Source organism: Erinaceus europaeus, chromosome 3 (genome assembly GCF_950295315.1).
Source record: "Erinaceus europaeus chromosome 3, mEriEur2.1, whole genome shotgun sequence".
In the NCBI taxonomy this organism is placed as follows: domain Eukaryota; kingdom Metazoa; phylum Chordata; class Mammalia; order Eulipotyphla; family Erinaceidae; genus Erinaceus; species Erinaceus europaeus.
In genome coordinates, this window is record NC_080164.1 from 104,147,927 (window position 1) to 104,163,576 (window position 15,650).

A 15,650-nucleotide genomic window follows, 5' to 3' on the forward strand; every position below is an offset into this window, starting at 1 on the left:
ACTTAGAGGAAAATATTGGCAGAACTTTTTTCCGCATAAATTTTAAAGACATTTTCAATGAAACGAATCCAATTACAAGGAAGACTAAGGCAAGTATAAACCTATGGGACTACATCAAATGAAAAAGCTTCTTCACAGCAAAAGAAACCACTACCCAAACCAAGAGACCCCTCACAGAATGGGAGAAGATCTTTACATGCCATACATCAGATAAGAGTTTAATAACCAACATATATAAAGAGCTTGCCAGACTCAACAACAAGACAACAATAACCCCATCCAAAAATGGGGGGAGGACATGGACACAATATTCACCACAGAAGAGATCCAAAAGGCCGAGAAACACATGAAAAAATGCTCCAAGTCTCTGATTGTCAGAGAAATACAAATCAAGACAACAATGAGATATCACTTCACTCCTGTGAGAATGTCATACATCAGAAAAGGTAACAGCAGCAAATGCTGGAGAGGGTGTGGGGTCAAAGGAACCCTCCTGCACTGCTGGTGGGAATGTCAATTGGTCCAACCTCTGTGGAGAACAGTCTGGAGAACTCTCAGAAGGCTAGAAATGGACCTACCCTATGACCCTGCAATTCCCCTCCTGGGGATATATCCTAAGGAACCCAACACATCCATCCAAAAAGATCTGTGTACACATATGTTCTTGGCAGCACAATTTGTAATAGCCAAAACCTGGAAGCAACCCAGGTGTCCAACAACAGATGAGTGGCTGAGCAAGTTATGGTATATATACACAATGGAATACTACTCAGCTGTAAAAAATGGTGACTTCACCGTTTTTAGCCGATCTTGGATGGACCTTGAAAAAATCATGTTGAGTGAAATAAGTCAGAAACAGAAGGATGAATATGGGATGATCTCACTCTCAGCCCGAAGTTGAAAAACAAGATTAGAAAAGAAAACACAAGTGGAACCTGAAATGGAATTGGAGTATTACACCAAAGTAAAAGACTCTGGGGTGGGTGGGTCGGTCGGTGGGGAGAATACAGGTCCATGAAAGATGATGAATGACGTAGTGGGGGATGTATTGTTAAATGGGAATCTGGGGAATGTTATGCATGTACAAACTATTGTATTTACTGTTGAATGTAAAACATTAATTCCCCAATAAAGAAATAAATTATTAAAAAAAAAAAAGATCAACAAAACAGTGAGCTAGTTCACGGAAAGGATAAATTATATATACCTTCCACCAAGCTCACTAGGCCTTGTCTAGAGGGGAAAAAAAGACAGTGGTAAAATTACAAATGATGTTGGAGAAGTACAAAGGATCATGAGAAAACAGTATAAGCATCTACATAACAACCTGGACAACCTAGAAGAAATGGATACATTTGTAGAAACTTATCAAGTCCCAAGACCTAGACAGCCTGACTGGGTCAATCCCAAGGGCAGAAATAGAATCAGTAAACTATGTCTCCCCAAGAACTATAGTCCACGCCCACAAGGCTTCACTTTTTTAAATTTATTTATAAAAAGGAAACGTTGACAAAACCATAGGATAAGAGGGGTACAACTCCACACAATTCCCACCATCAGAACTCTGCATCCCATCCCATCCCCTGATAGCTTAACTATTCTTTAACCCTCTAGGAGTATGGGGCCAAGGTCATTGTGGGATGCAGAAGGTGGAAGGTCTGGCTTCTGTAATTGCTTCCCCTCTAAACATGGGTATTGACAGCTCGATTCGTACTCCCAGCCTGCCTCTCTCTTTCCCTAGTGGGGTGGGACTCTGGGAAATTGGAACTCCAGGACACATTGGTGGGGTTGTCTGTCCAGGGAAATCGGGTTGGCATCATGCTTGCATCTGGAACCTGGTGGCTGAAAAAGAGAGTTAACATACAAAGCCAAACAAATTGGTGAACGATCATGAACCTAAAGGCTGGAATAGTGCAGATGAAGAGTTGGGGGTACTCCATTTTGTAGACAGCAATGAACCCACCTTCTCTGACCCATCTTGGATGGAGCTAGAAGGAATTATGTTAAGTGACCTAAGTCAGAAAGATAAAGACGAGTATGGGAAGCCTTCACTTTTAAAGAACTAACACCCATTCTACTCAGTCTTCTAAAACAGCTGAAAGAGGAAAAAATGCTCCCAAATATTTTTTTCGCAAAGTTAGAAGGGGGAAGACAGAGGGAAGGAAAAGATGTGTGCGTATGCGTGTGTTGGGGGGTAACAATGGGGAGGAGGTTGTGTAGGGAGAGAAAAGAAAACTGTAAGAGGCCAGGTGGTGGTAGATCTGGTAAACTGCACATGTTACATGTCACAATATGTAAGGACCTCAGTTCAAGCACCAGGTGGTCACCACCTTCAGGGGGGAAGCTTCACAAACAGCAAAGCAGTGCAGCAGATATCCCTCTCTCTCTCTCTACCCCCTAATGAAACTACAGAAATAGTCCTATATCCCTGACGAACATAGATGCAAAAAATTATAAAGAAATTTTTGACATAAAATCCAATAGTAGATCAACAAGAGAATAATTATTTAAGACCTAAAGGAATTTATTCATGGGAGGTAAGAATATTTCAACATATACAAATCAATGTAATACATCACATTAACAAAAAGAAAGGTAACATCCACTCGAAAGATAATATGGTTATTATATAGGGGCCAGGTGGTGCACCCAGCAGAGCACACACACTGCTATGGGAAACAACCTGGATTCAAGCTCCTGTTCCTCACCTATAGGAGGGATACCTCACAATTGGTAGAACAGTGCTGCAGGTGCCTCTCCCCCTCCCCTCCCCTACTCTCCTCTCTACTTCTCCCTCTCCTTCTCCTTCTCTCTTCCTCTCTCCTCTTATCCTCTATCAAAAACAGAAGGAACAGCAAATGGTTACTGGGAAGGAGGTGAAGTTGTGCAAGCACTATGCCCCAGAAATAGCACAAGTGAAAAAATAACTAATAAGATGCTCAGTATTATACCAACATATATATCAAGATTCAGTACCAGGGCTAGGTGATGGTGCACCTGGTTAAGCATACACATTATAGCACAAGGCCCCAGGTCCCCACCTGCAGGGAGAAAGCTTCATGAGTGTGAAACAGGGCTGCAGGTGTTTCTCTGTCTCTCTCACTCTTTATCTCCTCCTCCCCTCTCAACCTCTCTGTCTCTCTATCCAATAATAAAATAAATATATTAATATACTTTAAAAAGATTCAACACCCATTCATAATCAAATCATTAAATTTTTTGGAACTAAAGGAACATTTCTCAACATAATAAAGCCCATCTAAGGCAATAAACAGCACCACATCCAAAGGCAAAAACTGAAAGCTTTTTCCCTACGACCCAGAATAAGTAAGGCTTTCCACTCCTATCACTACTCTTCAACATAGCCATAGAAGTCCTTAGCTAGAATAGTCAGGCAAGAAAAATACTTTTAAAAAACAAAATAGAAGACAAGAAGCAAGAAGCTAAGGTAGCTCTATTTGCAAATGACACAATGTACATAATAGAAAGACAAGTGTGTCTGCTGCTGTTCCTGCATTTCAGCACACCAAGGGGACTAGAAACATAACCAATCAGGTTAAATCGTTTCGTTTAGCAGAATGTAGCCTACCAAACTGCATGTTTCATTTTGTATTCATTTGAATCTTGGCAGCCTGGATTGGGTGTGGAATGTAACCACTTCATCCTCTATCTTATATGTATTTGGATGACTCACAATGTGACCAATCCATTCGCACCTTACCTTAGAACACACCTGATTGGTGCACCTTGTAACCAATCAAATGTACCACCTTATAACCAATCAAATGTATCACCTTGTAACCAATCAATGCAAGCCTCGCCCATCTTGTAGGTATATAAACAGCTTTCCAAATCTATCTGTGGCAGGAGTCCTCTAGATTCTGCTGGCCTAATAAAATATCTCCCTGCCCTCCCTCCATGGGGTCACGGAGTTGTAACACACAGACATTTTCTCAAAACAAACAAAAATGGAAAAAAGCAATTATGGGGGTGGTGGTGCTCCTGGTTAAGCACACACATTACAGTATGCAAGGACCTGGGTTCAAACCCCTGGCCCCCACCAGCAGGGGGCAAGATTCACAAGCAGTCAATCTCAATCAATCAATCAATCTCTCTCTCTCTCTTCCCCTTTCTATCTCTCCCTCCCCTCTCAATTTCTGTCAACACTTTTTCTAAAAAGCAATTATAGGCTATTCCCTAAAATCTGAAAAGTAACTTTCAGTTTGGAAATTCAGACAAAGAGAAAGACAGACAGACAAAGGCCTTGCATTGAATGGTTCTAGCGCCATAGGCTATCTCAGAAGAACAGTGCTCTGGTCTTTCTCTTTTTCTCTGATAAAAACAAATGAATAAATGTTAACTACACAGACACTTGTGCTCTCTCACAGTACTTTTTCTATAGAAAGTAAACAATTACGTGACTTGAGTGGAACAGGAATTGTCGCCACACAATTAACTTTGCAAAATTAAAACCTAAAGGTAAATGAGACAGTGGAAAACAGTCTAATCCTTGAGGAAAAGAATGTGAAGCTATGTTGGTGACTATGCTGGCATTGTTTTGTTGTTTCCCAAGCAACACAACATAGCATGGTTCCCAGGCTCTTACAATGCAATAGAATGTCTTATTGTAAACAGATCGTTAACTTGTTGCTTTGGGATCTCTGATGTTAGCAGTCTGGAGAAACTGATTTCTTATCTAGTAGCCCTCATATTCTACTCAAAAAAAAAATTTTTTTTTTTTTTTGGCAGAGCATCTCTCAGCTCTGGCTACACCTGGTAGCACTAAAGATCTAACCTGGGAACTCTAGCAGGCAGCTCCTTGCAACTGCTGTGCAGTCTCCATCTTTTTGAAAAAATTAATATTGATTTACAAAATTACAAGGTAACAGGGATACAACTGTGCACCATTCCCACCACCAGAGTTCTGTATCTCCATTCCCTCCATTGGAAGCTACAGTAGTTCTCCTAAGGTTGAGTTAACTATTATTTCTACAACTGTCTGTCTATATTCGTATATATTTGCCCATTTTTTCCTATGGTCCCATCTTCTCTTCCTTTCCAAGTCACACATACACCTATTACTACATTCAAATAAATGTCTCACCCTTTTCCCTCTTCTTTTTCAGATCCTGATAGAGTTGGAGTTCAGAGCCCTCATTATCCTCTCCCTATCATTTCTCTCCCTCTGGGAATATGGACCAAAATTATTTTGGGGGTGCAGCAAAATTATTTTTGGGGTGCTGGCTTCTGTAACTGCTTCTCCGATGGACATGGGCATTGGCAGGTGGATCTAGACCTCCAGTTTGTTTCTAACTTTCCCTAGTGATGTAGGGCTGAGAGTTGAGGTTCTGGGACACACTGGGTAAGGTTATCTGCCCATCTTCCTGACTCTTTAAAGAGGTTTTAAAACTAAGATCTAAAGTATCTATGAGTGCATAAATGCGTCTTTGTTAATTTATAGACTCTAGTCTAAATTTATAGAAATTATTAGATTTTAAAATGTGTTCTATAAACTGTAGTTAAGTATTCACATTTTCTAACTCCTGTTTCTTTTTTTTTAATATTTATTTATTTATTTTCCCTTTGTTTTTGCCCTTGTTGTTTTATTGTTGTAGTCATTATTGTTGTTGTTATTGATGCCTTCACTGTTGGACAGGACAGAGAGAAATGGAGAGAGGAGGGGGAGACAAGGAGAGAGAAAGATAGACACCTGCAGACCTGCTTCACCACTTGTGAAGCTACTCTCCTGCAGGTGGGGAGCCGGGGGCTTGAACCGAGACCCTTATGCCAGTCCTTGTGCTTTGCGCCACCTGCGCTTAACCGCTGCGCTACCGGCCGACTCCCCTAACTCCTGTTTCTTAAGATTCTGACACACTATACATACATTATATTCAATATTACAAAAAATAAGAAAACCACTATGAAGTTATATGTCAATGTATGAATTCTATATATTATATGTCAATGTAAGAATTCTAGTTTCAGATGATTATCATTTGTGATGTACAAGTCCATATACTGAAGTCCCACAGTATAAAATTTTAAAGCATGATTCCTTCCAGAAATACCACTTTCAATACAGGTTAATAGGGAATAACATAAGTCTTTTCATTGAATAAATCCCATTATACACATTACTGTTTATATGTGTACACAGAGAAACCGTTCTTTATTTATTTGCCTCCAGGATTATCACTTTACTGCTTGTGAAGCATCCCCAGTACAGGTGGGAAGTGGGGGCTTGAACCTAAATCCTTGCATGACTTCTTTGTGCTTTGTACTATATGTGCTTAACTGAGTGTGCCACCACCTAGCACCTGAGAAACCAATTCTTATTAATCAGGTACAAACACTGAATCTTTAGTTCAAATACTTGTCACTAACAAGGAAACCAGAATGTGTCTTACAAAAAAAAAGCCAGCACTGATTCACTTAAGTTAGATATTTTATAATCATACCTTTCAGAGATGGTAACAGATCTACTACCTCCAGCTAAAATTAAAACAATTTTCATTTCTAATGCTATTTCCACACCACCAAAAATCAAGTCTTTTTCATTCATTTTAAGATGTTCTTGGATGGTTACTGATGCTTCTTTAAGTTAAATATAAGCCTACACATTATTTAATGAAAAAAAATGTTTACAAATTATATGGAGAAGTAGGGGTATACTGGAAATTTACTGACAAACAAGTACAACCTCTAATGATAACAAGTACAACCACTGTGATAGATGTCTACACATCATTTTGTCTTTCTGACAGTAACCATAAAGTCTCAGAAAAATCCTGGGCCAGGCAGCAGCAGGGTAAGCACACATGGCGCAAAGCGCAAGGATCAGGGCAAGGATCCAGGTTTGAACTGAATCCCCGGCTCCCCACCTGCAGGGGGGTCACTTCACAAGCAGTGAAACAGGTGTTTATTTCTCTCCCCCTCTGTCTTCCCCTCTGCTGTCAATTTCTCTCTGTCCTATTCAACAATACTAACAGCAATGGCAACAATAACAACAAGAGTAACAAAATGGGAAAAAATGGCCTCTAGGATCAGTGGATTCACAGTGCAGGCACTGAGCACCAGCAATAACCCTGGAGGCAAAAAAAAAAAAATCTCAGAAAAATAAAATGTATTACACTCCCAACTCTTTCCACTGCCCCAGTCTGCTTTCATACAAAATCAGTCTTTTCTGGACTGGAATATAGTTTAAATGGGGAGGAAGGCTAGCACCTCACTACGCAAGCAGCTACTGGCTTGAAACCTAGCACCACAAGACAGCAGCTTAGCAAAGTACCACAGATGGCAGAGCAGTGCTACTGTGGCACCTCATCCCTTTATCTTGATAGACACAGGTATTTGGAAGTAATAAAAAGAATGAAAACTTCAGACAGGAGTGGTGGAATCCAGGCCAAAAACACAAATACAGGTGTTAACAGGAGAACACTCAGGGCTTGAGGGACAGCTCACAGGGTATGGTATAAGCCTGGTCATGAACATGCTCACAGCAAACCACAATAAATGGAGTGATGACACCAGAGGAAGCTCCAAGGCTGTGGTGTCTCTTCCTCCATCTGTGTACATGAGAAAGTGGCTCAGAGGAGTGAAATCAAGCATGCTCACTGAGGACCCAACTGTGCAAGGGAGAAAGAAGAAAACAGCTGTGATGGTTATCTGTGGAATAAAGTAAGTTTCCCTAGAAATGGTGGTAATATCTGTGCTGCCAACCAGTCCATTCTTCCTTTCCATTAGTTTGCTTTCAGTTTCTCAGGTATGAGAAAGGGCCTTAAGGGGAAAAACATGCAAAACAATCTCAGTACACAGGAATGAAATTCTTAAGAAGTCAAGTCACATGAATGCAACTTATGTTCTAAAGGACATACCAATTTTTGAATGAAAATAATCTGATTTTGTTTGTTTGTGACACAAGTAACCATAATGAACTTACTATTTTGAGCCAGAGCTTGAAGAAGACAATCCAAACATCCTTCTAAACTATCCTCAGTTTGGTCAAAAGTTGTTATCTTCAGTTTCTTCAAAGTCTCACTCAGATTATCTGCTTATAGAAAAAAAGAGATATCAGAAACCTCATTGAGCTTATGTCTATCACATTATATGATAAACAGTAGCAGCAGCAGGCAAACTGAAGTACTTTCACACACATTCCAAAATGGCAATACATTGTACTGCCAAAAAAAAAAATTAAGCATTTTTATTGGGGACTTAGTGATTTACATTACAGTTGTTGACACTTGGGTACAATTTCACATCTCTCTGTGAAAGTTCTCTACAGAACACTTAGGTCCTTTTCCACCATCATGCACCATGACCCCAAGGTTCTTTTCTCCCCTAACCTAGCCTCCTTCCTCACAGTTCTTTGCTTTAGTGCAATATAATACACCAAGACTAAATTTCACTTTGTGTTTCTCCACTCTGTCCTTATTTCTCAAGTTCCACCTATAATTGAAATCATTCAGATTCAGTGTTTGCCCTTTTCTTTTTGGATTATCTCATTTAGCATGATACCTTCAAGTTCCATCCAAGATGTAGAAAAGGAAATATCCAGTCTGTTTTCCACAGGGTTAAACCAATTTACACTCCTACCAGCAATGCAGAAGTTTCCCCTCTTTCCTCAGATCCTCACCTACATTTAGTGGTACTGTCTTTTGTAATGTATGATATTCTCAAGGCTATGAAGTATTGTTACACTGATAGGAAATTATCATTCTGTTTATGTAAGATATAAAGAGTACTCCACTTTGTGACAGAACATTTTTTTCAGCATTCTTATGCCTTAGGTGTTTTGATACTGTTTTTATGGGGGGGGGGGTTGTTTGTTTGTTTGTTTTCTTCTTCAAGAAATCATCTGTGATAAATGTGGAAAAGAAAACTGAAGGGCCACACAAAAAATATATAAACTTTCAAATATTTTGTCTTCTGCAGCATTTTAAAGACAAAATGAACATCAAAGATTGAAAATGTTTCAAAATGAGTTCAAATAATTTCAAGATAATATGACCAAGTCTAATGGACAAAAATCCCCATACCTGCCATTGAAAAAACACTTCAGGGGGTCTGGTGGTAACACACTGGGTTAAGTGCACATGGCAAAAAGAACAAGCTTAAGAATCCCAGTTCTAGGGGAGTTGGATGATAGGGGAGTCAGGCGGTAGCGCAGTGGGTTAAGTGCAAATAGCGCAAAGCACAAGGAACTGCATAAGGATCCCAGTTCAAGCCCCCGGCTTCCCATCTGCAGGGGGGTCGCTTCACAGGTGGTGAAGAAGGTCTGCAGGTGTCTTTCTCTCCCCCTCTCTGTCTTCCCCTCCTCTACTTCTCTCTGTCCTACTGAACAACAATGGCATCAATAAAACAAGGGCAACAAAAGGGAATAAATAATTTTTTTTTTCCTCCTCCAGGGTTATTGCTGGGCTCGGTGCCTGCACCATGAATCCACCGCTCCAGGAGGCCATTTTTCCCCCTTTTGTTGCCCTTGTTGTAGCTTCGTTGTGGTTATTATTATTGCCCTTGTTGACGCAATTCGTTGTTGGATAGGACAGAGAGAAATGGAGAGAGGAGGGGAAGACAGAGAAGGCGAGAGAAAGACAGACACCTGCAGACCTGCTTCACCGCCTGTGAAGCGACTCCCCTGCAGGTGGGGAGCTGGGGGCTCGAACCAGGATCCTTACACCGGTCCCTGCGCTTTGCGCCACATGCGCTTAACCCGCTGCACCACCACCCGACCCCCGGGAATAAATATTTTATCAAAATATTTCTGACACAGCTAAAGCAGTATTGAAAGGGAAACTTATAGCCATACAATCACATATAAAACAACAAGAAAAAGCTCAAATGAACGACCTTACTGCACACCTCCAGGACTTAGAGGAAGAGGAACAAAGGAACCCTAAAGCAACCAGGACAGAAATCACTAAAATTAGAGCAGAAATAAACAACATCGAAAATAAGAGAACCATACAGAAGATCAATGAATCCAAATGTTGGTTCTTTGAAAGATTAAACAAAATTGACAAACCCCTAGCCAGACTCACCAAACAAAAAAGAGAGAAGACTCAAATTAATAGAATTGTAAACGATGGAGGAGATATCAAAACTGACACCACAGAAATCCAGAGAATCATGCAAAACTTCTATGAAGAACTATACGCCACCAAGCTAGAGAATCTGGAAGAAATGGAACAATTCCTAGAAACATATGTCCTTCCAAAACTGAACCAAGAAGGACTACAAAACCTAAATGCACCAATCACAGAAAAGAAACTGAAACTGTTATTAAGAATCTCCCCAACAACAAAAGTCCTGTAGCAGATGGCTTCACAAACGAATTCTACAAAACTTTCAGGAAACAGTTAGTACCCATACTTCTTAAGCTTTTCCATAAGATTGAAAAAACAAAAATACTCCCTTCCACCTTCTATGAAGCCAACATTACCCTGATACCAAAAGCTGATAGGGACAGAACAAAAAAGGAAAGCTACAGACCAATATCTCTGATGAACATAGATGCCAAAATATTAAACAAGATCTTGGCCAACTGGATACAGCAGCACATCAAAAAGATTGTTCATCATGACCAAGTGGGATTCATCCCAGGAATGCAAGGCTGGTTCAACATCCGTAAGTCAATCAATGTCATTCACCACATCAATAAAAGCAAAGCCAAAAACCACATGATTATCTCAATAGATGCAGAGAAAGCCTTTGACAAAATCCAACACCCATTCATGCTCAAAACTCTACAAAAAAATGGGAACAGATGGGAAATTCCTCAAGTTAGTGGAGTCCATATATAGCAAACCTACAGCCAACATCATACTCAATGGACAGAAGCTGAAAGCATTCCCCCTCTGATCGGGGACTAGACAGGGCTGTCCACTGTCACCGTTACTCTTCAACATAGTAATGGAAGTTCTTGCCATAGCAATCAGGCAAGAGAAAGAAATCAAAGGAATACAGATTGGAAGGGAAGAAGTCAAGCTCTCACTATTTGCAGATGATATGACAGTATACATAGAAAAACCTAAAGAATCCAGCAGAAAACTACTGGAAGTTATTAGGCAATATAGCAAGGTATCAGGCTACAAAATCAATGTACAAAAATCAGTGGCATTTATTTATGCAAACATTAAATCTGAAGAAGACATCCAGAAATCACTCCCCCTTACTGTTTCAGCAAAATCAATAAAATACCTAGGAATAAAGTTGACCAAAGAAGTGAAAGACTTGTATACTGAAAACTATTAGCCACTACTCAAATAAATAGAAACTGATACCAAGAAATGGAAAGATATCCCACGCTCATGGACTGGAAGAATAAATATCAAAATGAATATTCTCCCCAGAGCCATATACAAATTTAATGCAATACCCATCAAAGTTCCACCAAGCTTCTTTAAGAGAATAGAACAAACACTAAAATCATTTATCTGGAACATGAAAACACCTAGAATTGCAAAAAAAAAAAAAACAAAAAAACCATCTTGAGGAAAAGAAACAGAAATGGAGGCATCACACTCCCAGATCTCAAACTATATTATAAAGCCATCATCATCAAAACAGCATGGTACTGGAACAAAAATAGGCACACAGACCAGTGGAACAGAACTGAAAGCCCAAAAATAAATCCCCACACCTATGGGCATCTAATTTTTGATAAGGGGACCCAAAGCATTAAATGGAAGAACGAGGCTCTCTTCAATAAATGGTGCTGGAAAAACTGGGTTGTAACATGCAGAAGAATGAAACTGAACCACTTTATCTCACCAGAAACAAAAATTAACTCCAAATGGATCAAAGACCTGGAGGTTAGACCAGAAACAATCAAATACTTAGAGAAAGACATTGGTAAAACACTTTTCCACCTACATCTCAAGGACATCTTTGATGAAATAAACCCAATTGCAAGAAAGACTAAAGCAGAAACAAACCAATGGGACTACATCAAATTGAAAAGCTTCTGCACAGCCAAAGAAACTATTAAAAAAATAAAGAGACCCCTCACAGAATGGGAGAAGATCTTCACATGCCACACAGCAGACAAGAAACTAATCACCAAAATATATAAAGAGCTCAGCAAACTTAGCACCAAAAAAGCAAATAACCCCATCCAAAAATGGGCAGAGGTTATGAACAAAACATTTACAGAGGAGATGCAAAGGCTAACAAACATATGAAAAACTGCTCTAGCTCACTGATTGTCAGAGAAATGCAAATTAAGACAACATTGAGATACCACCTCACTCCTGTAAGAATGGCATACATCAAAAAGGACAGCAGCAACAAATGCTGGAGAGGCTGTGGGGACAGAGGAACCCTTTTACACTGCTGGTGGGAATGTAAATTGGTCCAGCCTCTGTGGAGAGCAGTCTGGAGAACTATCACAAGGCTAGACATGGACCTCCCATATGATCCAGTAATTCCTCTCCTGGGGTTATATACCCCAAGGACGCCATAACATCCAACCAAAAAGAGGTGTGTACTCCTATGTTCATAGCAGCACAATTCATAATAGCTAAAACCTGGAAGCAACCCAGGTGCCCAACAATAGATGAGTGGCTGAGAAAGCTGTGGTATATATACACAATGGAAGACTATACAGCTATCAAGAACAATGAACCCACCTTCTCTGACCTATCTTGGACAGAGCTAGAAGGAATTATGTTAAGTGAGCTAAGTCAGAAAGATAAAGATGAGTATGGATGATCCCACTCATCAACAGAAGTTGAGAAAGATGATCTGAAAGGGAAACTAAAAGCAGGATCTGACTAAATTGAAATTAGGGCACCAAAGTAAAAACCCTGTGGTGAGGGGTACATGCAGCTTCCTGGGCCGGTGGGGGGTGGGGATGGGTGGGTGGGATGGGACAGTCTTTTTGGTGGTGGAAAGGGTGTTTATGTACACTCCTAGTAAAGTGTAGTCATATAAATCACTAGTTAACTAATATGAGAGGGGGAAAATTAATTGTATGTCTCGAAGTTTTTAAAACACAAACTGAGTCTTTTTAATATATAGGCTGTGTATTTGATATGCAGACTCTCTCAAAAGCCTAGACCAAGTAGATCAGAAGCAACCAATGGCACAGCTATATACAAGATACTGGGTACTATACAGCAAACCCTAACAAAAGGACTTTTCAAAGTTAACCTAATTACCAAATAATATGATGATAACATTAACTATCCATTGTCTTTTTGAACTCTAAGATAGCAGGAACCTCACATGTCCAATATAGAGCCTCTACTTCCCCCAGTCCTGGAACCTTAGGATAGGGCCCACTCTCCCGCATGCCTCTACCAATCCATATCAAATAATACTGCATCTTCCAATCGCAACCTAATCAACACAACGATTGCCACCTCAACATGCTTCAGCTCATACTGTGTCCAGAGACTTCACATGTGGAACAACAACCCTCCAGCTTCATCACTTGGGTGAGACCTTTCCTTTCATAGTATTCTCTAATTCCATCCCAGGTGGTTCACTTTCTAACAAAGTCCCAAAACCTAGATATAGACCAGGTTCTGTGAGAGAGAACATATGTTCACACTTATCCATAAACTACTGCAAAATATATACCTGAAAGCAGAAGTACACTAGAGTTTGCAGTGAGCAGCCCCCTAACACTTCCTCTTCACTATTCCAACCTTTGGGTCCATGATTGCTCAACAATTTGTTAGGCTTTATATGTTAACTCTCTTTTCAGCCACCAGGTTCCAGATGCCATCGGGATGCTGGCCAGGATTCCCTGGACTGATGACCCCACCAATGTGTCCTGGAGCGCCACTTCCCCAGAAACCCACCCTACTAGGGAAAGAGAAAGGCAGACTGGGAGTATGGACTGACTTGTCAACATCCATGTTCAGCGGGGAAGCAATTACAGAAGCCAGACCTTCTACCTTCTACAACCCACAACGATCCTGGGTCCATACTCCCAGAGGGATAGAGAATGGGAAAGCTATTGGGGAGGGGATGGAATATGGAGATTGGGTGGTGGGAACTGTGTGGAGTTGTACCCCTTCTACCCTATGGTTTTGTTAATTTATCCTTTTTTAAATAAAAAATAAATTTAAAAAAAAAGAAAAAAAAAAACTTAAAAAGAATCCCAGTTCAATCCCCTGGCTCCCCAACTGCAAGGTGGTTGCTTCACAGGTGGTGAAGCAGGTCTGCAGGTATCTGTCTCTCCCCCTCTCTGTCTTCCCCACCTCTCTCGATTTACCTCTGTCCTCTCCAACAACAGCAGCAATAACAACAACAAAATGGAAAAAACGGCTACCAGAAACAATGGATTTGTGATGTAGGCACAGAGCCCCACTGATAACCCTGGAGGCAAAAAAAAAAAAAAAAAAACCCACCTCAGAGAACTGGATAGTAGCAGTGAACCTGGTTAAGTATAAATGTTAGCATGTAGGATGTGAAAGTGATCTGGCTGCGACATCTTTCACCCCATTGATTGCAAGGGTTGATTAGGCTGATTTGGCTGGCTAAGCAGATTTTCCCTTCCTCCCACAGCTTCAAGCTAGGTTGTCGAGGATGGCCTTTCCCAATAGAGACAGATCGAGGACATGTCTTTGGTCAAGGGTGTAAGAGTAGCTGCACTTCCCTGCTAGAACCTCCAAACAAGCTCTCAAGGTCCAAATGTTACCATGTGTAAGGACTCAGGTTTGGGCGCCTGCTCTCCACCTGCAGGTGGGGAAGATTCATGGAATTACACTTTTGTCTCATATACAGAAATACACTTCTGAAATTACTCTTCTCCCCAGTGACCTATGTCTACAGCAGCAGCATACTAACACAATAATAAACTTAATCTAGTATCTGATATCTAGAACACTTTGCTCTTTTCAGCATTCTTGCTTGCTCCCTTAGGTTTTTTCTTCTATAAATCATGCATATCATACTACCTAATCACTGCAAGGTAAAAGAATGAACAAGTAAACAAAGCATTTCTTGATTTATCCTTACAAAAGGATCAAATTTAACTGAGGTAATTTGTATTTATGCACTGTGAAATCTTCTCACTATACATACTTTATTTTATTTTGGGTAGCTCAATAAAATTTTCTTTTCTTTTTTTTTTTTCTACCAGAGCACTGCTCAGCTCTGGCTTATAAAATGGTGTTAAAGAGATTGGACCTGAGACCTTTGGTGCCTAAGGCATAAAAGTCTATTTGTATAAACATTATGAAAAGAGGAGGGCGGAGCCAAAAATGGTGACTTGAAAGCAGCAGTTGGCGTGAGCTCCAAAAGCAGCAGCTTGCCAGCTGAGATTCTCTGGATAGGGTAGGATACTAGGCTGTCTGTAGGAGGATGAACATGGGCTGGACAGAGTGACACCATAATAGAGTCCCATAACTCACTCTTAGGCTGACAAATGGAGGTCAGGGGGGCAAAGAAAGGGAAATCTTTCCATTATTTCTGAGCTGACCCTTCCCCCTCCCCCCCCCCCCCGAACCAGTCCCCAGGGGCTGGAACATCCCCTTCTAGCAGGCTTCCTGCTGAGCTATTTTCTTTTTTTTTATTATTTATTTATAAAAAGGAAACACTGGGGAGCCGGGTGGTACCACAGCTGGTTAAGCGCACATGGCACAAAGCTCAAGGACCAGCCGCTTTATTCCCCACCTGCAGGGGAGTCACTTCATAGG

At 40.6% G+C, this 15,650-nt stretch overlaps 1 protein-coding gene across 5 annotated transcripts in view; it reads right to left on the reverse strand.

The window, feature by feature from the left end:
* Positions 1-15,650, reverse strand: part of RAP1GDS1 (Rap1 GTPase-GDP dissociation stimulator 1) — a 199,672-nt gene that overhangs the window by 172,011 nt on the left and 12,011 nt on the right. For 4 of the 5 annotated variants that reach the window (XM_060187719.1, XM_007532738.3, XM_016192392.2 and 1 more), the window contains exon 2: positions 7,940-8,050. In XM_060187719.1, the coding sequence (XP_060043702.1) occupies positions 7,940-8,050 (111 nt within the window). The remainder of the gene's footprint in view (positions 1-7,939; positions 8,051-15,650) is intronic. The other variant, XM_016192391.2, reaches the window with a different exon arrangement.